The sequence below is a fragment of the Rhinolophus sinicus genome, linkage group LG12, assembly GCF_036562045.2.
Source record: "Rhinolophus sinicus isolate RSC01 linkage group LG12, ASM3656204v1, whole genome shotgun sequence".
In the NCBI taxonomy this organism is placed as follows: Eukaryota; Metazoa; Chordata; class Mammalia; order Chiroptera; family Rhinolophidae; genus Rhinolophus; species Rhinolophus sinicus.
Window position 1 is genome coordinate 59562736 of NC_133761.1, and position 21535 is coordinate 59584270.

Sequence of the window (21535 nt, forward strand, 5' to 3'; positions counted from 1 at the left end):
GTACACTTTTTTCTCTACTTCTTTTGACCAGCTTGAGTGAAAGCTGTTCTAGGAATTCATCAGAGGTGGTATAGCATCTCTTTCATTTTCTGTACTTTGAACTATCTTTATGCAAAACACCTGGTAAGTTATGGTCATTTATTCCGTTCATTCTCTGCATATTTTCTAAGTTTTATTTTTTTTGTACTATTTAATTTTATGAAAGTGGTATTAGAATTATACAGATGGCAACATGACTTCTAAAACAATATATCCAGATTTTTGAAAGACTATACTATTTAGGCTGTTTGCAAATTCACTGTGGTATATACTGAGTTGTTCTATGACTATCGCAAAATGCTGATCAGCTGTAGTGAAAAACATCAGTACTTTTGACTAATTCAACACATGGTTCAGGATAGGCCACATACCAAGTTCTGTTGGTGACACAACAGTAAGACAATAGCTATTGCTTTTGAGAAATGCATATTCTTGTGGCAGAGACGAACATGAATATAAATGCAGCCCGATCATGAGGCAGTCTGTTAAGTAATAAAAGAAAGATACAAAGAAATACAGGAATTAAAAGTGGAGAGAGAAATTTACCTGTTGTGCGTGGTGAGAGAAGCCTTCAAGATTTTCACTGTTATTTTGTGTAAAATCAAAGAAAGTGTGTGTGTGTGTGTGTGTCTGTGAGAGAGAGAGAGAGAGAGAGAGAGAACAAGAAAATTTGGGCAAAAGGTGCATTCTTTTTATTACTCCAGGAGCATGTATTCGAATGGTCTGCTAGTTCATATTTCTTTCAGGCCCTTAAAATTGGCCAAGAACAGCAAATCAGCTGTAAAACATTCAATTTAGAGACCATTATTACAGATAAGATACTTAACTCTATTTTATTTAAACTCATGACCTTTACACTAATTGAAAAGCATCAGAAAAGCGCCAGCCTATGTAGTCACTAATAATGTCGTTGTGGAAATGACTGAATTAAGTTTTGTGATCTAGACGGGCTACTGTGTAGTTTCAACTGAATTTGTAAAGTGACTCTTCTTTATAATTCAGTGTGTTTTCCCTATGAAATATGTACCCGCATTTTAATACGCTCATGAAAAACAATGGCTCATCTGATTTTTGTCAGCCCTCACTGAAGAGAGTGACGATGGCCCCAACAGTAAACACCTCCAATTGCTCCATTTGTCTGCATGCAAACACACCTGGCTCCCAGATCCCACCAACCCAATAAACGCCCCTTCTTCTTGCTTACTGTATGCGGTATATATATTGTGTGATCTTACCTTTGAGGTTGTATCTTGCATTAGACTTGAAGACAATTAAGGCAAATAATGATAGTTAATAGACACTGATCTGGGTGCTTTACAGATGACCCCATTTAACTCTCACAATAACTATGAAATAGGTACTGGTTTTAATCCCCCGTTTATAGATGAGGAACCAGAGGCAATCACAGAGCTGAAACATGGACATATCCGGATTTGAACCCATACAATCTGGCTCTATTGCCCACACATTTAATCGCCATGCTATTCTGTTCCTAAGAATGACATTCTACTGGAGAAAAAGAGAAAAATTGAGGAAATTCATGAGTTCTGGTTTATTTTGTTATACCTGGTGGGTAATATATCTCATTGTGATCACTGCATTGGACAGCCAGGGTTACCACTAGGACTCCGTATTGCTGTGTTTTCTAACCATATAAAAATTAGTCTTTGTCACAGGTTAAAAAATATTGTATACATTATGTGGAATTTTGCTGTAAAACAGTGAAAAAGCTTAAACTAGTAAAGTACTCATCTGTAATGCTTTACTTCTTACTTGTGGGTCATATATTTACCTCTATTCTAACGTAAGGATAACTCTCCTATTTATGAGTATATTTAAAGGGTTGATGTCAGTTTGTAAGTGTAGTGAGGCAAACATTTAACACTTGGGCAAAAGAAAATGTGGCTTCTTTATTTACTACAGTTGATACGTCTCATGAGCTTCCACTTATTAGTACTGCGTGTGAGGTCAGTGGAGAGAGGGGTGTGTGGGTTGCAGCGCAAGAGTCTAGGGAAGTGAGCAGATGAGGCAATTACATATTCCAGTCTCAAGTATTTCTTGGGGCAATTGAGCCTGTTTCTAACAAATGCTTGGTCTTGCAGTTCTTCCCCCACCTGACCCCACCCCCATCTCTTTCTTTCCAAGATGGCAGTAGAGACCCTAAGTGCCCTGGGGATTACAAAGGAGGTTACCTTAGATGCATGCACCACCCCCACTGCCCACGCTCCTTTTGGTCCTTGCTGGTCTGGCTGGCTGCTCTGAATCTTGGAACCACATTCACTTATGTGAGTCTGGTTCCATTTGGCTTTTTACAACATCTTACTGGTAACCATTACTGAAGCCCGTGGTTTCCAGCCACTGGCCTCTGCTCTCCGAGTCCCTGTGACCCTTTGGGTCCCATGAATGTGCGCATCCACTGGTCGCCTCATCAGGTCACAGAAAGTGGACTTTCCAGGAGGGACCAAGAGTGTTCTCTCAGACTATGTGTCTGGCCCTCTCCATCCACAAATGCAGCACTTTCACTCCTGTGCCAGGGTGGCCAGGGTGGCAGCACAAATGTGGGGTCTCCCCTACCGACGTGCCTCCTCACCAGCTGTGCCTGAGGAAGGAGACATTCCTCCGTTTCCCCACACTTCTCTGATCTGCCCCTCGTTTTACCCCAGAGGAGTAGAGGCAGTTAAGAACATTGGCTTCTCACAAAAACCCCCTACTTCAGCCTCCATTCTCCTTTCCATGCTCTGCAGGAGGGAGAAGGGGCAGGAAGCCCCAGGACCTTAACATCTCAGGTGGAAGGGGCTGCCTCTTCACGCTCTGTGCAGAGGAAATACTTGCGTCTCCTAGTCTCTTGATACGGGAACCCCAAAGAAACAAGGGGGTGGGTGGGGATGTGCTGAAGGTGAAAATACGTCAATTTAAAATACGACAATAATATATTCTTTTTTTCTTTTTCTTCATTTTAATTTGGGGCACCGTTTTCTTACTGGAGTTGGGCAGTATCAACTAGTCGGGATAATCTACCTTCATTTTTGAAGACTTGAACTCAGATTATTTTACAGAATGAACCATATTACTAGATTTCTGAAACTCCAGTACTTATCCAACTTCTATTTCCAACAGACTTCTAGTCTAGTTGGGTTTATTTCCTCATTTCCAATTTGTATACTTTCTTGATTCATGTTCTTGTATCTGTGTTTAGCACATAACTTTCCTCTTTCCACCAGTATGAATCCTACCTGTCTCTAGCACTCAACTAAAGCCTTATCTCCTCCAAAAAAAATGACACATTTGCTAAGTTGGGATTTAATGATCTCCTTTTTGAACTGCTTTTGTAGCTGTGACTAAATGCACACCATTGAACAGTTGCTTAATCTTTATTAATTTCATACATTTTAAGTTTGCAACATATTAGCTATGTAATTCTTTAGCAACTTCTATAGCACAAAGCATAGTGCTGGGCATTTAAAATAGATGTTGAATATCTCTTCTCTTTTTGTAGATTTCTGACCCACTGGATGGCATTTTTTTTTTAATAAAGGTAGAATTTAATAGATATAATTGGCATTTATTATTATTATTATCATCATCATTATTTAGGGACTGAGCTTGGTGCATGTAACAAGATGCCCAAATAATGGTGGCTTGAATGAAAGGGTTTTGTTTTGTTTTGTTTCCTCCTGTCACAGGATTGCATTTGATGGCTTCATTATCCAGATAAAGCACAGCAGAGTGGAAACCTTTGATTCTTTTTGATCTTTCACTCCTGGTCAAAAAATGGATGTTGTTGCCTCCATCCCAGGCAACCTGAAGTACAAAAGGCACAAAGCCATGGCAGACAAGTAAATCCTATGCAAAGAACTTTCCTTAGACGCTCCACCCCCTCATGCCATGTACACATTACCTCACGTGACCCCCTCCGGCTGCCTGACTGATTTTATTATGCAGCCAGAGTTCAACTGGATATTTACTTGTTTCAATTTAAAGCTTATTCTACTAATAAGTGTCCCAGAAATGTGAGAGCCTCTGTGATATTTTTTACTTCAACTACATATTGGCCAAAGGATAGTAAAAGTTAAAAGCTATTACTTGGGCTTTGTATTGCCATTCATTGAGGAAAGACAGTATGTAATATACTAAGATTGTACTGTTCTCTATTAGCTAATATTTGAATTCTTTTTAATTAACTCATTCACCCATATATTTATACCTTCAAGAATATTTTGCCCATTACTGTACTTGTGATCTCCCCCCACCACAATTTTGTGATTTTTTTTTCCCCCAACCCCAAACTACAGAAATTTTAGTGCAATTAACAGCACAACAATCACATCTTGACCTCCATCCATACAAGACCGAGTGGTTGCCTGCCTGTTTGCTTCAAGAGAATCGTTGGTAGAATACAATATCTTAAATGTTTTATTTGCTAAATATAAACTATATGAAGATAATCAGTTTTAAAATGTGGAGACTATCAGCTTTTTTGTTATAAATTACTATCAATGTATCCTTGAGATTCCTAGAAGCACTCTTTTCAACAGCAAAACCAGCTGTAATTTTTTTATCTCTTGCTGTAAATTAAGACTTTATACAACATCACTGTCAACTTAAGGTAGGAAGAAATTGACTAGCTTATAAAAACAATTTGAAAACAAGGAAAGATAAATATGCAATTCAAAAAGGTATATGTACAACTGAATGTTGATAAATTGTCAAATAATGAATACAGAAAGAAACTAGCTACTGAAATGTTGATCATGTAATTCAGAATAATTTAAGCAATTTATAGCTAAGCACTTAGAAGTTCTCCTAGTCTGCTTGCATTCTTAAATTTTTAATGTACATGGTAGAATTTTTGTCCAAAAACTATGTTAATAATTTTTTTATGTTATCATTTGTGTTTGCTGAATACCATAATTATCTTCACTGACATATTACTCCTGACATCCTCAACTACTAAAAAATAAATAATAATAGTAGTAATTTCACATGTACCAAGCTTTTCAGTATGTCGTAATTCTCATTAAGAATGAGAACTATAGAGTATCCTTTCTGTTTCTTTTTAAGTTCCATCCTTTATATAATAGAGTCTGTATAAGCTAAGCTCCAAGTAGAATACATTTTCTAGCTTCCATTTTCCACATTTGTGACTCCTTTCTTTCTTTTTTTACTTCTGCAGAATTGCAGGAGATGGGAGGGGAGATTTCAAAACACCCATTAGAATTTTTATTTATTATCTGAAATTCCGTTAAATAAATATTACTGTTAAAAGCATTTTGAATGTCCAGAGAGATACAAGGATTTTTATAAACAAATTCCCTGGCAGGAGCTATGTTATGTGCTATATATTTCAGGCTAATAATAAGGGCTTGCAGTGGGTCAGTGTGTCATATCCCAGTGAGATGGAGGGTTATCTTATATGTCAGCTGGCTAACCCTGTGAATAATTTTGAGCCGGCAAGCTAATGGGGCTGAATTCTGAAATGAGGATTGAAATATACTGGTAATTGTCACATGTGAGAACAATAACTTTTTAAAATAAATGTAGTCACCTTTTGACAACATTAGGCATATTTGATAATAACTTTTAATAGGGTATTATTTTAAGTGGTTAGATTGGGTAGTAGCTGAAGCGAATCATATATAATTGTATGTTTAAATAGATAAATAAAAAAATCACATTCTGTCACACAGGAGATTTTTATTAATAGAAAGCTGTTGAGCAAAAATGGGAACATTTTTCTTCTCTATTATGATTACTGAATTAACATTACCTAATGGTATATTACTAATGTAAGGCTTCAACTTCTTAAATGCTGTTTTGAATATAAAGCTACTTCTACCCAAACATGGTGTTGAAATAATATAGAAATCTTTAAATTCGCTTTGTTTTACTATGTTTCCAGAATTGTATCTTCATAAACCATTATATACGTCCATGCCATTTAAAAAATGACAAATTCTTTAAAAGATACTTAATTGTCTTTGTTTGTATTTCCCTGCAAAGTAATTTTGCCAAACCTAAATATATACTTACTTTTGAGAAAAAGTTTGTGTATGTGTAATGAACCTCAAGAAAATATTTATTTTTAAATAGATGTGACTTGTTTGATATGAATTGGATAAGGTAACCCACTTTTATACTATCATGGCATATAAGTTAGAATTTTAGAAGATACATAGATTTTGAGTATAATCTAAGCATGTTGCAGTGGGAGGAAATTATAAACATTTTTACACTATCTTAGGCACATTTGTTTATTTCTTTGGCATTTACTCTTATAAAAGGCAGGTCTTTATGCACAATGGATTTTATATACTTATATGTGGACATATCCTTATTATCTTGAAGCCCAGAGTATTGCAAACATCATACATGAGTGATTTAGGAAGCCTTTGGTCAGCCAGCAGAGGCCACTCACAGCTTGCTACTAAAACTGGACGGCAAAATGAAACTCTTTCTGTAGTCAGTATTGGCTATCGTTCCGAGCTGATTAATTTTCAGTTTCTTACTCAAAAAAATTATGTCATGTGGCAGTATGAAAAAAAGCTGTTGCCATATTTCTTCCTTAATTATGTAGTGACTAATCTTTTCTATTAAAGCATTTAAATTGTTCATCAGTAGTTTATACCAGAAATGAGAATGTATGCACTTAAAAATTAGAAGTATTCTAATAGGCCAATCATTCTAAATTCTCAATTATTAATGCTGACTTATTTCAACTAGGAGAGAAACTGGTTAAAGAGAAGATTTAAAATAATTGCATTGTTTAGATTTAGATTTAAAACATAACAATTGCTAATGCCATCATATGTAACATGTTTGTGTTTCTAAGCCTTCATCAGATTAGTCTAATTTGCATTTTAACAATTCTTTTAGAGAAATATAGGTGCTACTGTTCCTTGACAATGTACTCAGATTACCTGAACTCTGTCTTCATTTAGTATTTCATGTGACGCTAAAAGGTTGGCGTCTTCCCTTTGACACACATGATTCCTGTTAGCAAGGCTAATTATCAATTGAAAGGAAAGGCTTCTCTGTGCTTTATTTACTCTGATTTCTTTTGTTGTTGTTGTTCTTTAGAAAACCTTTCTGGTTTGAAGCTGTAATCTCACATTTACATTGATCTCTGCTCTAGGAAGGACAAACTGTCAAGTTCTCTAACTTTCCAAGTTCCTTCACATAGTATCGTTACCGAACGCTTACACCTCTAGTACCACTTTTAAATGTTTTACTACCTTGGCTGTAATAACTAGTAGCAAAGCCATTTCTGATTCTCACTAGTCGACCCATAACATGCTGACAGCCCTGTTGGAGCCGCCGTGCTCACTCCCGTCTATATTTAAAACAGCCCCATAGGTTCCCCTGAAGTCACAAGTAAGGGCCATCGCGTCCTGGGGTGTGTAATCCTCGGCTGAAGATTTCCCAAGAGTGTAAAGTCGCCCCCCCTTATCCACAGCAGACATGTTCCGAGACCCGCAGTGGCGGCCTGAAACCACCGATAGTCCCAAAACCTGCATATTCTATGTTTTTTCTCAGACATGCAAACTGACGAGAAAGTTTAATTTATAGATTAGGCACAGTAAGAGATTACCAACAACGATAATAAAATAGAACACTTACAACAATATATTGTACTAAAAGTGATATGAACATGGCCTCTCTCAATAAGATAGCTTATCGTACGGTACTCACCCTTCTTGTGACGCTGGGAGACACTACGAGGCCGCCGTGGCGAGATGCGGCAGGTGCGTGCGGTAGGCGACCCGAGGTCGTGCCGCCGCGCTAAGACGGACTTGAACACAGCACTGCCATCCATGACAGTCCTGATCACCTAGAGGCCACTGAGTGACTAACAGGCAGGAGAGGGCTGCGTCTCTATCCCGGAGCCACCGGACGAGGAGACGCTTGACGTCCCTCCAGGGCCCGAGATTTCATCACGTTGCTCAAAATGGCGCCCGAGATTTCACTGCGCTGCTCGGCAAAGAGCGAGATTTCGGGAAACCGCTCAGAACGAGGCATGAGATTTCCCTACTGATCAGATCGGGGGGCACAATGTAAAATGAGTGAATTGTTTATTTCTGGAATTTTCCTGCAATGTGGTTGACCACCGTTAACCGTGGCTCACGGAAGCTGGCCGCGCGTGAAACCGTGGATAAGGGGCACTTCTCTACTCCAGACGCTGGCAGCAGCTCCTGCTGTAAGTCCCCAGATACAGAAAACATGTGCTTTCGTGTATTGTCTCCTTCGGGTAGTTCCCTGGAGGGGAAAAGGTAGTAAGGTGTGACTAGGACAACTTAGGGTCACGCTAGCCCTGTTTAGTGTTTGGGGTCTTGGTCATGTGCCCTCACCTCAGCGAGGGTTCATTTCCTCACCTAGTGTGTGAAAATAATGCCAATTCACTAGCTCCGTTCCCTGTGAAAACACTGGAGAGGCCGGCAAGACTAGGAAGAAGAGGATTTCATTAATATTAATGGAAATAATAATACTTCTGTTAATTATACTAATACTTGATGTGTCATACATAGGTGGTCAGCACACTTTCCTTTGTTGGTTTATTCATGCTTACATCCTTCCAAGGAGGAATAAAAATTGCTTAATAAAGATATAATGGAACAATTTGGAACCTTTAACTTTGACAACCAGGTGAAAAACCATCAGCTTCACCCACTGCCTTATATCCACTACAATATACTTTAGACAGCATGAAGGCTTTGAATATAAGGTGCCACATAGATCCTAATACGAGGGTTTTTCCCTCAAAGTCTTAACCAGTGTGAGCTCTGCTGATAAGAGCAAGACTGTTGGTCAATATTGGTTATTAAAAGATATCAGTGATGATGAGAACGTTGTGTAGCTTTCTCTATAATGTTATTAGATTTCATAGAATTCCAAAGTTTGAGTCATTTTCTTAGTTGAAACCCCAAGTTATGGGGTTAAAATTTAGCGATTTAGGATGACAGTTTTTGAAGTGTCAGGAAATTCAGGTGTCCTCAGAAATGGATTGTCTTTCTTCCTGCATATTCCTTCTAGGAGGACATTGTCTGAAGCTGGAACTCCTGGTAGGTAAGGAGTTATATTGGCCTTTCCCTCGTATCCAACCTCTTCCCAAGCACACATCAGGCATTCTGCTTGTGCCTTTTTTTTTTCTGCCAATGAAGAGGATTTCTCTTAGTGCACTGTACAATCCACATTTTACTTTTACAGAAATCTAGATAAATGAAGGTAAAATGAATTATCATATAAATTACTTATGATATTTTTTAAAAAAAACACCCTTGCAATTAGAGTGGTTCCTTAAATCAAAACTGTATCGTGACATCAGAAAAGATTAGTTCAATATGACAATGTACTAAACTGACTTAACTGAATGAGAACCGTACACCACTTATTATACAGTAAATTCAAACATGATTTTATATACACATAGGTAACTAGTAAATATTTGTTGAATTGTACCTTGTTTCCCCCAAAATAAGACCTAGCCCGACCATCAGCTCTAATGCATCTTTTGGAGCAAAAATTAATGTAAGACTCGGTCTTATATAAGACGTGGTATTCTATCATATTATTTTATATTATATTATATCACATATCATATCATATCATATTATATTATACTATACCGGGTCTTATATTAATTTTTGCTCCAAAAAAACGCATTAGAGCTGATGCTCCGGCTAGGTCTTATTTTCGGGGAAACACGGTATCAAGTGGAGCTCTTTTGGGTTTAGAACCAGGAGTAGTTACTGCATAAGGGGAAGGACCACACTGGAAAGTAAGGATCAGAGAGGCCTTTGAATGGATTTCTCATTAGTTTTAATCTCACTTTCAGTGCAAATCTATGGATGGCTCTGGAATGAGCAAACTTACATGTGAAAAGCAGCCATTTCAAAAGTAGAATTTGGCATGTTGGTTAAGATGGATTGGAGCAGGGAGAGATAAATTGCATACCACTCCCGTCTCAGAGGTGATTTTTGTCCCCTTATCCTTCTGAAGTCAGATAACTACTTTGTTTTCCTTTAATCTTATACATGATATCCATTCATGCTACCTGAGTTGTCATGTTTTTGTACTTGCTTTAAGAGTAATTCCAAAGTAATCTTTACTTTTTTGTATATCAGTTTAAAAGTCATTCTGATGTTATTTTCTTGAACATCCCCCCCCCACCCGCATAGACTGTACCTGTTGTGACTTGTGACCAAGGATGAACAAGGCTGACACGTGAAATAATCTTATTCATTCTCTCAACTATCTTTTAACAGAACTTATTTACTGATTAACAAAACTCATTTGAAATACTTTTGGAGAATCTTTCTTTATTCTTCTATATGGCGTTCAAAGATAAATAGTTTGCCCATTCATTTTAACAGCTATTAATTAAAATCAATTACTGCAAAATAGTTAGAATATCATTTTCTTAGGCTTGTTTTTTAATGAAGATAAACGTCTAGGCTCGTAACTACGATAAGTTTACTTTCATCCCTTTCTTCTCCTCCCCTTACTTCCTACCCTCAGGGTTTAAAGTCTTATTTTTTAAGCCTGTTTTTGTTGAGCTGTTTTCCTTAATATCTGTCACATGCATTTGACTGACACATTTGTCGAATGCACCAGGGGGCTTTCATTGCAGAGTCTACTCGACTTTAAAGGCATGTTTCTTTCTTCAAAGAAATTGAGTCAAATTAATAATGGTCCTTACAGAAGCGGGAAACTTCTGCGTCTTGACAAACTGGCAGGGAGGCTCAGGCCACGTCTCCCTTTAGCTTGGAGGCCTGGCAGGTTTGATGGACCAGTCCTCACAAAATCGAAAGGCTTTCTTTTGAATGGCAGCCTGCCACCAAAGGTGTTTGTCGGGGGGGCACTGGAGCCGAATAGCACTTGGAACACAAATAAAATATAACTGTAAACGAGAGCAAAGTTGAAGGAGAATGGCTGTACTAAAGGGAAAGAAGAAAGGATGGTGGCTTGTACTGACATCGAGACATCACACTTCATTAATGTACTACATACAGAACCTTGATCACTGAGACTACCATCCTTATGGAGCAACCTCTTTACTAATCCTTGTAAGACCACTGTGTTTCAGATACCTTTGCCTGATTTGGGAAGTCGTTTATGCAACTATCTAATTGCATTATAGAAGAACAGGGTGGGCTGCAGTGGGTGTGGTAATAACAAAATGAAAAAGAGATATAAAACCAACTGTTCTGTTTATCTTTTGAGGAAAATCCTGAAACTGGTGTTATTAGAAAGAATAAGAAATTGCTTTGGATGTAGCTGATAAAATTGGGAAAATAGATATTCATTGATAATTTAGCTAAATTTCCCATATGTTGCTACTTATGAACCTTATGAATTTTGATAGTGGCACTTACACAACTGTTATTAAATTTTCATCTATTACCACTACATTCCTCTTTTCTGAGGTTGATAACTTGATTGTAAATAACAACAGCAAAAACTATGACCTGATGGCCTTTTAGCATTATAGTTTATTTCACAATCTAAAAAGGCCAGAATTTGACCTATGAAACATTATGTTATCTAGAGACCATCCAACCTTGCTAGCTTTGAGTTTTATTTTTTTAACATAGGTAATAAAAGAAATGTTCTTTATTTAGCATTGTAGCCACTATTGATGTAGTAATATTTAACAAATGAATCATAAGAATTCAGGGCACATGGTGCCATGTCTAAGATTATCATCAGTAAATATTGGCTAATTATATAAATGATGGTCTCCAGTGTTACAAGAAATAACAAGAATTGGTTCGTGGAGATACTGTTTTTTATGAAGAATCGACTACCTGTTCCCTATCTAATCTTGTGGAATAAAAATCATATTTTCTAACAAACTTCACCATAGGAATATTTTATTGGATATTTAAAGATATATACATATATATGTATATATATATATATATATATATATATATACACACACACACACACACACACATATATATGTGATTCCCTTCTAAGACATTTCTGGAATAACTAACTGGAACACGTATTTTTATGCAGAATAAAATTATTCCCATATTTGGTTGTTCACTAGAAATTAACACTTGGATCTGATGCTGAAAATTGCTTCATTGTAATTTTATCAGGATTGTTACCTAACCCTGTGTTGTAAATTTGTAGAAAGAATGCTGTAAGAATGTTTCTTGACATTTTCTAATACTTCGAAGTATCTACTCATTATCACAATAGAACACGTTTTCAAGTTTAAAATATACTGGAACTCAGTTTGGTACTGCTTCCCACAAGCTGAATTCTGTATTAAGATCTTATTCTCCGATTTTCAGTAAGGGTGTCTGGTCACTAAAGTAGCAAAGGTTCCCATTGTAACATTCTACTCCTGAGCAAGACCAGTAGTATTGACCCTGAGACAATCAAAATGCATGAATCTCAGTTGCTTAATGTCATTTAAAAATTCTAAGTTATGCCTTTTTGCAAATCCTTAAAAGTAAAACAAAAGTTGACTTGAAATAACAGTAAAGGATATTCGCCTCTTTTTTTATTTTTTAAAGGGCCATGTACTAGGTAAATATGTAAAGTCATTTAAATATCTACATTTGCAACTGTAAGTCTTTTGTGAGTTACTTGCAGCAATTGAATTGAGCTTGTAGTTGATATATTTATATATATCTACATATATATATGATTTCTGAGAAATAGATAGTATGATTATTTCTGACTAGATTGAAAGCTTACATTTGTATTGTGGTATAAATTAGTCATAAATTCTGTTTTATTGTATTCAGTTGCATTGTTTTCATCAGGCAATTTATCACATGGGTGTATGTGCAATTTCTTCATTTATTAAATTTCAGATTATGTATTTCAAGGCAGAGCAAGACTTTAAACATTTTTCCATAAGTATAGCTTCAGGTAAACAAGCAATTTTAGCCCTGAAAATAGCTTCTGCTTCTGTCAACACGTTGTTTATTCTTTCTCTGAGATAAAAAGTTCAGTTTTCTGATATTTGTACCAAGATAAAGTCAGTAAACAAGATTAATATAGTGTGGAAAAGGTTGTCAGCAGCCCTGGCAAAGGAAATAAGTTGCCTGTACATAGAACATACTGTAAACTGAATAAAAGTGTCAGGTCCACCCTGAGATAATGTGATCATGAACCTCTAACAAAGCATGACATAGGCACACTCGGCTTTTCTCATAGCCACAGTGGAGAAAATGGATTACTGTATTCCAGGAGACCCACTGGAATAGCATGAAAACCTCATTTTGAGACGAATGCAGGATGTAGTCCTGGAGTTAGGCCACATGTTTACCTGGGGTGCTCAAACCATCATCTGTGGGTTATGAATGTCATCATCTGTGCGTATTTGCGATCTTTGCATTTCTTGGAATTTCAGGATATACGCTGGCATCCTTGTTACCCAAGTGATACAAGAAGAAATTAATTTTGGAAAAATGTTACTTTCCCTGCCGCCGCCCCCAGACTCTCATCTGCCACATTATGCCTTTTTTGATTCTATACTCTAAGTGGCACTTCCATAATTATAGAGGGACTTTATTATGATGGGGCATGACAACAACTTTTGTAGTAAGTTTCTGTCTTGTTGATTGTGATGGTAGGTTCATTTTTACATGGTGCAGTTTATGTTCTTTTTGAGAGCTCTCTATAAGATAGGAAAATTGTGATTTTTTTTTTAAATGGGAGTAGGTTGCATTATGAAAAAATTTTGAACCTTTTAATTCTTTATCAGATTTTTAGTTTTATTAAGAAACAGGAATAAAATACTGTTCTTTTCGGTGAAATTACATTTTGTTCTATGTAAATACCAAGATAATTCCTAATGAGAAAACTATGAAAAGGACTAGTGACTAGTTCCTTAAGTTTTTGAATGCATTTAAATGTGTGCATTCTAATGCATGCTATTTATATATAGGCATTAACTCCAAATACACTGGATCTTCGAAATAGCATTTGCTCAACACTAATCTCATTAAGTGAACCTCTTTTTTTTTCACCTATGATTAAATATATGCACAGTCGAACAGTATTTGAAAAGAAGAGTTGGTAGTCTAGTTCTTAAGAAAGATGGTTTGTTTGTTTTTTCTATTAGAAAAGTACTTTTAAAATTCCACCACAGGGACTGCAGCAGACCAAAAATACAGCATTCTTACCAGGAATTATGTTATACTTTTGGTCTGTGCCATTTTGTTTAGATTTTGAGAATTAATATCATGTACTCCGTTTTAGCATGGATGTCTTCAAATGGAAATGTCTCTATTCTTCCTTGTGTCTCTAGAAACTCATCTGTGGCTTTTTTTGTTTTAATTCTCCTTTTAGGGGAGCACTCCTGGCCCAGTCGGCAACAAGAGAATGGTTCATTTTTCCCCAGATTCTCATCGCCACGAGTGAGTATGCACTGAGTTTGTATGACCTTATGGGGGTTAGTCTACGTCTCTCTTTTGGGAAATTGGTAGCTATTGCCAGTAAAGGTGGTTTAATTTGTACCTATCTTGAGAACACGTAAGTGTCATATACCAATGGCAGCTGTGCAAAACCATTTCAGTGAACTTAAATACAGGTTTTTAAATACAGTGATTCTTTTATTTGTGATAGAATATGAAATTCATGTATTATATTAAAACATTTACATGGTCATGACATTAAGTGGCATCAAGCTCTTCTCCGACTCCATTCTTATGCCCTTTCTCCCCCAACTCTTTAAAAGTATTAAAATGAAGAGTATGTCACTCTTTCCCATTACTTCTCTGCTCTCTGCTCCTGTCCAGCTTGAGCTGTGAGGGGACCAGGATATATTTCCATTTAGCAACAAAAGGAAGAGACTAATTTACTACGTGATTCCAAAAGTTAAGTAATTGAGCTTTGACTTTGGTGAATTATAGGGTAAATTTCTAGGTGCTAATTCTATTTCTAAATATATCTTTGTTAGAAGAGCTTAAATACATTATATATTTTCACTCAATACCATATGTCACCTGTGAAGTTGGTTGAACTTGAGAAAGGCCATAAAGTGTATGGAAAGACACAAATTAATTACTTAATCATTTTTTTTTTCTGGCAAGCAATCATATTAGGATCCATTAGATCCTATTTTTTAGAGTCTATCCTTAGCACATGTAAAACAGAAATTATTGTTCAGGGATAGCTTATTTTATATAGATTATTAATATAATATAAATATATAAAATATAGATACTATTTTATAGAGACATTCATTTTAATAGGCTACATCATAATTTCCCCTCTTAATACCTTACTTCCTTCATTTTTAATTATACTATAAGATCTCGTCTTTATTGTCCCTCAAACAAAAGAAAGAAAATAAAAAGCAGAGTAAAGCATTTGTTTTCTCAAAATGACAACCAAAAGACTTGTATATTTTCTTCTTAATTTTCTGTTCTGATACAAAACAAATACTCCAGCAAGTAGATTTAGAGCTGTTTTTCAACCAAAAATTGCATCTGGTAACGATTGTAAGAGCTCTGAGGGCAGACAAATGCCACTATTGCTTTGTTACCACGTAATCTCATGCCAGCAGTGCCTGGTACACAGTAAATAGTTATTGAGTGAATAAAGACATGGAAGTGTGTATTTAGAATAGGACAGATGGGATAATGTCAACTGAGCATTGCTTCTCAAATTAGCAGGCGTGACCCCAATCGTATCCCCCTGATGTCCCTGCCACACCAATCTCCCCAGTGGTTCTCAGTCAATTAAATGAGATTTTCTGAGGATGGAACTCAGAGGTCACTATCTTCAGAGTTTCCTGGGTATCCCAATGTGTCTGATTACCATTCTCTCCACACTCAGGACTAAAATGAAGTCATTCAGTTTCTTCAGTAGCTCATGCTGACCTCCTCAGTTTCTACAGTAGCTCATCTTTTCCTTTTCCTGCTCTATGACTTTAATTAAACCTCTGTTATCTTTTACATTGGCACCCTAGTGGGTCTTTCTGTCTGTTCTCCTTGCAGTACATGCTACTCAAGCTCAGTTCTGATCCTTTCATTTCCCTACTGAAAACCTCCAGGATTGCCTCTTGCCAGTGGAGAAACCTCCCTGGCCTGTCATTAAACACCTTCTACAATCTGGCTCCAGTTTACCTTTTCGCCTCAGCTGTTACCCCAAACACCTATGGTTCAGTTATCCAGTTGACCTCTATTCCCTGAATATGACCTTTTCATCACTGCCCGCTTTAGCCTGAGACTTTGCTCATGCATTCCCTCCTACCCATATGTATCAAAATCCTATTGGGTATTCAAGATTAAAAAACATCTAATTTTCAGAATGTACTAGGTACACGTGACAGAATAACTCCAAGGGGGTTCAATAATCAAGTGACTGCTCTAACCAAATTCCTTTTATGTCCATTTACGAATCTGTGTGAACAAGGTTTCTGAGCATTCAAATCAATACAAATAAAATATATGAATAGAATTGATGCTAAAGGTAATATTCAACAGATACATGAACTAATTTGGGGGAAAAGGTTACTAATGTGCCATTATAATTAAATTTTATTTTGTATGTTTAGTGTTATCAAAATACATAATGTTTATGCTGGTTTAATTAATTGAATATGAATGCTAACTCTTTCAGGTCTTAAGTAACTGATTGTTATCAAGTAACAGTGTTATCAGCATTGACTGTTAAACTTTTCCAAATAATTTTAACTCTAGTTTTATAATCATAGAAATTTAAGAAGATTTTATATATATCTATATCTATATCTATATAGATATATAGATATAGATATATATATGTATATATATATACATATGTATATGTATATATATATATATACTAGATAGATACATACATTCACATTTTTGCTATAGAGGAATATAATATGGTTACTAATAAAAGTCTTTTGAGCATAAAAATACATTACAGTAGGATAAACTTATGTGAGTTGGAAATTCAAGGAGTTCAAGGGGAAAAATAATCCATGTAAAATTTTCAACTTTTAAAGAAGTGCTTCAGTCCCTAAAGTGAATAGTCCCTTTAGGCTCTTATATCTACTTGATTATAGTGTTTTTCACATTACTCCCTAGAATATAGTTATTATGTATTTGTTTCATACCCCTTGATGGACCATGAATTTGCCATGGTTAAAGACTTTGTGTTGTTCTTTTTTAAGTTTCTTACAATAAACAGCACAAGGCCGCACACATAAATCATAGGCTCTGGGTTCAAGGTTATCTTGTTCCACTGCTGGCTAGTGATGGAGAGACACACCCTTTTCCTGATGCTTGCTCAAGAGCGTAGAGGGAAGCACAGATTAACTGTGGTTTTGTTTAATCCTTACTGCAGCTTAACTCAGAGTTGTACTAACAAACCTGTAAAAATGGCTATAAATAATCATTAAATTATGACTATTTAGAAACCACTAATTGGATAGTAAGCAACAACTACTACTCGCATTCAGTTAATCATGATTCCTCGAATGCAATACTTGTTTCACTTTGGAAAATCATGCCAAAAGCAGTCTGATGTAGGAATACTTAAAATAATTTTACTTCATAGAATTTCAAGCTTAAAAGTAGATTTTAATAACTAGGGGAAGATACTTTACAGGCTCTAACACAATAGCATTTAGGAATTTCAGTTTTGAAACCATGTGGTTATGTGGTCCCATGGTTAACAAAGTTTTCTTGTAGGGCAGCCTAGAAATGACTAATCAGAAGAAACAGGGCTGCTGAGGTGGGGAACGGACAAGGATGTTTTTAGTGTTAATAGAACAATACCCACCTCACTGAAAATGTTCAGCTCACTAGATAAGAGTAGTGGAGGTAGGTCAATAAACTTTGGATAGTGTCTATAAAAATTATATTTTATAGTATTCAACTGTAAAAAAGAAATGACCATATTTTGCCATGTATAATGTGCACTTTTTTTGCCCCAGTTTGTGAGGGAAAAATAAGGGTGTGCATTATACATGGATAGTACTAATTTCGTATCTACATAAATAATTTTAATTCTTTTATTTATGCTTATGAGTTGAAAGTCTAACTCTAGAAATCAATAAGAATATCCATATGCAAAATAATACACTGGAATACAATAATCAGTTTTGTTGAATACAATGAACTTGTAATGACAAAGTTTTCTTGGCCTTCTAGGGTGCGTAAATATCATCAATTTGTTACCGGTACATACAATTTCTTATGCCTTTATCTGTTCTTGTGTTTTGTAATTATTTGTAACATAAAATTTCTTGTACCATAATATGTTAAGAAATAAATGCTAAAATTCCTTTATAATACAAAAAAAACAAGTACCTGGGGCCGGCCCGGTGGCTCAGGTGGTTAGAAATCCGAAGGCTGCCGGTTCAATTCTCACATAAGCCAGTGGGCTCTCAACCACAAGGTTGCCGGTTTGAGTCCCGCAAGGGATGGTGGGCTGTGCCCACCTGCAACTAGAAAATGGTAACTGGACCTGGAGCTGAGCTGTGCCTTCCACAACTAAGACTGAAAGGACAACAACTTGAAGCTGAACGGCACCTTCCACAACTAATACTGAAAGGACAACAACTTGACTTGGAAAAAAGGCCTGGAAGTACACACTGTTCCCCAATATAGTCCTGTTCCCCTTCCCCAATAAAATCTTTAAAAAAAAAATAACAGAAAACAAGTACCTAAATGTAAACAAATAAAAATTTGAGTTAAAAAGTTAAAACGAAAAACTTTTTTCCCTGAAAGTTTTTAGGCCAAAAGCATGGGTGCGCATTATACATGGGAGCTCATTACACATGGGAGCTCATTATACACGGCAAAACATTATTTATAGAAATTTGGTGAACAACTTTACTGTGTACCTGTCAGAATATGGAGTCTTGGTTTTTAAGATAAACTAATGTGCTCTGTACAGATATTCTTGCAGTCATAGTAGTGAAAACGTGATTATTTTAATAAAATAGCACTAAAATTGTACTAATTGTTTTATATACCATATGGAATTATTTCCATATATTAAAGTCTAATTGTTAACATATGACAGGTTTCATTTATAATGAATAAATGAAATAGTCGTTAAAATAACTATAAAGAGGTACATAAAAAGTGACAAGAACCTCAATTCCACTAAAAAAGAGAAATTAGTACCTTATTTCTGAGAAAAAATAATATGTTAAATTTTGAAATTCACAGTTAATCATTTTGTTCATTTTTTGAAAATACATATATTAAAATGTGGAAAATAAAATTAATACCGTGTTTCCTGGAAAATGAGACCTAGCCGGACCATCAGCTCTAATGCGTCTTTTGGAGCAAAAATTAATACAAGACCCAGTCTTATTTTAATATTATATAAGATCCAATATTATATTGTATTATTTTATATTATATTATATTATACTGGGTCTTATATTAAAATAAGACTGGGTCTCATATTAATTTTTGCTCCAAAAGACGTATTAGAGCTGGTGGTCCAGCTAGATCTTTTTTGGGGGGAGACACGGTATCTATTTTTTTTTAATTTAAGACATCAAGTGGGGTTACTTTTTATTCACTCCACCTCCCTTTATGTACTGACTCAGTCGCTCCAGAATTTTATCCGGCTTTTTTCCAATCACTTATGAGATACTTTTAAATTCAGTAAATATGATTTATTGTTTTTTTTAAAAATTTATATTTTGCTTTTCTTTCACTTTAAGGTATAGGATATTTACCTAAAGAATTGTATGTACATTAAAGCTTATTTTAAATGCACATAGGTGACTACTTATAATCCTGTGATAAACTTCTTTATAAAGCAGATATTCACCCTTTATTTTACAGTTTGTGTAAATATCGAGTTTGTTTAAAGCAAGATCTTCCTGGATTAAAGGTTAAGTTCTTTGAGAATACTTTTACACTTTGAAATTTAGCATCTATTGCTTTATCATGAAAGTGGCTTTAACTTTAGGTTGATATAAATAAGATATACCAGAGCAATTCCTTCTCTGATTTACTGCGATTCCCTTGGGTAAGTCAGTTAGTTTACATATGTCTTAATTTTTAGTTATAGAACAAGTATAATAACAGTTCTGAGACATTTTTACAAAATGCTTATGTAAAATACCAAAACACTATTAAACCAGGTATAAAACATTTCAAGATGATGATGATGCTTTATTTGGATAGCATATTTTATTTTTCAGAGTATTTACATAAGCACTGCTCTCTTTAATTGAAGCAGTCATAGCAGTATCACATCACTACTTTATAGATAATCTGAGTTTTCTAAAATCATACACTATACTCAACCAAAAATCAATTAAAGAAACAAATGTGTCAAGCGTCGGTTACATATTTGAAAACCTGCTGCACCTGTTGGGGAATCCTGTAAATATTACCCATGAGCATTGGTGTTTCTACTTGACATTTAGGAATAAAAGTTCACAGAATAAAAGTTCTCCTGTTACTATATTTCACTGTGTATTGTGGGAGAAGAGAATTGACATGTATTTTAAACAATAACTATGTGCCAGATTCTTTCTTGGTCTTGTTTAAGCCTCCCAATACCGTAAGGGAGGCGGTGTTAATTTTATCACGCACATGTCAAGTTTCCTCGACACGCCCAACCTGCATCTGTGTCCTAGAGAGAGAACTGAGCTTGGAAACCCCATGAGGTTGTTGCGAGGTTTAAATGAGATCATGTATGACCGTGAGCGTGGTACCCAGCACATACCTGGCATTTCCTGGGCGGTGGGGCTGTTTTTACTACTGCTTCTCTTACTTCCACTACTACTTTTTCTACAGCTACTATTACTCTTCTGTTACTTCTGTTATAATCACTCTCCCTGTCTCAAGAACCTCTGGGTTTTTTCATCAGGATACATAAACTACAACATATGAACACAACTGAGTGTTCGGCGGGCTCTGTGCAAAGACACTGAAAGCTGAGAACAGGACGCAGCTAATTCTGCCAGGGTGAGTTAGACAGGCTGCTCAGAGATAAACCTGAGGGCACAGAGGCCACCACTGTCCTATCCCACATCGCTGCCCCTGCTGGATCATTCATCTTAAACTCCTGTGTAAAATGTCTTCCTTGTTTGAGGTTCATACTACCAGAGGGAGAGAAAGAAGAAAACAGTGATAAAAGAGGAGGGAAAAGAAAACGAATAACCAAATTTTCCTGTACTGGAAGACTCAGATCTCTAGACTGAAAGATCTTACCCAACACTATTGAAAAAGGCGCCCTGCTGGTGAATTAGAAACCTCTAAAAGCATCCAAAGGGGGGAAAAAAATACAGCTCGCATTTTTAAAAAGAACAGAAAGAAGCACTGGATTGGTACATTGAAAACTAAGCACAGAAAGAAGAAAGCAGACAAAGGGGAGAAAAGGTCAGCTCAAACAATGTGCATCTCAAGCACTCTGAAGATACTAGTCAAGTGAGTGCTTTGGCAAAAGGCTGAGATAAACTGAGAAGCTGTGGGGTACAGGAAACAGAGGTACAGCAGACTGGACATGACAACAAAGCCCAGTGAAGGCAAAGGGGAGATCCAGAGCAGATCTGGAGAAC

General features: G+C 36.0%; 1 protein-coding gene across 1 annotated transcript in view; it reads left to right on the top strand.

Moving 5' to 3' along the window:
* GPATCH2 (G-patch domain containing 2) overlaps positions 1–21535 on the top strand; it is a 146945-nt gene that overhangs the window by 79105 nt on the left and 46305 nt on the right. Inside the window, exon 6 of the mRNA XM_019743007.2 lies at positions 14353–14420. Coding sequence (XP_019598566.1) covers positions 14353–14420 — 68 coding nt within the window. The remainder of the gene's footprint in view (positions 1–14352; positions 14421–21535) is intronic.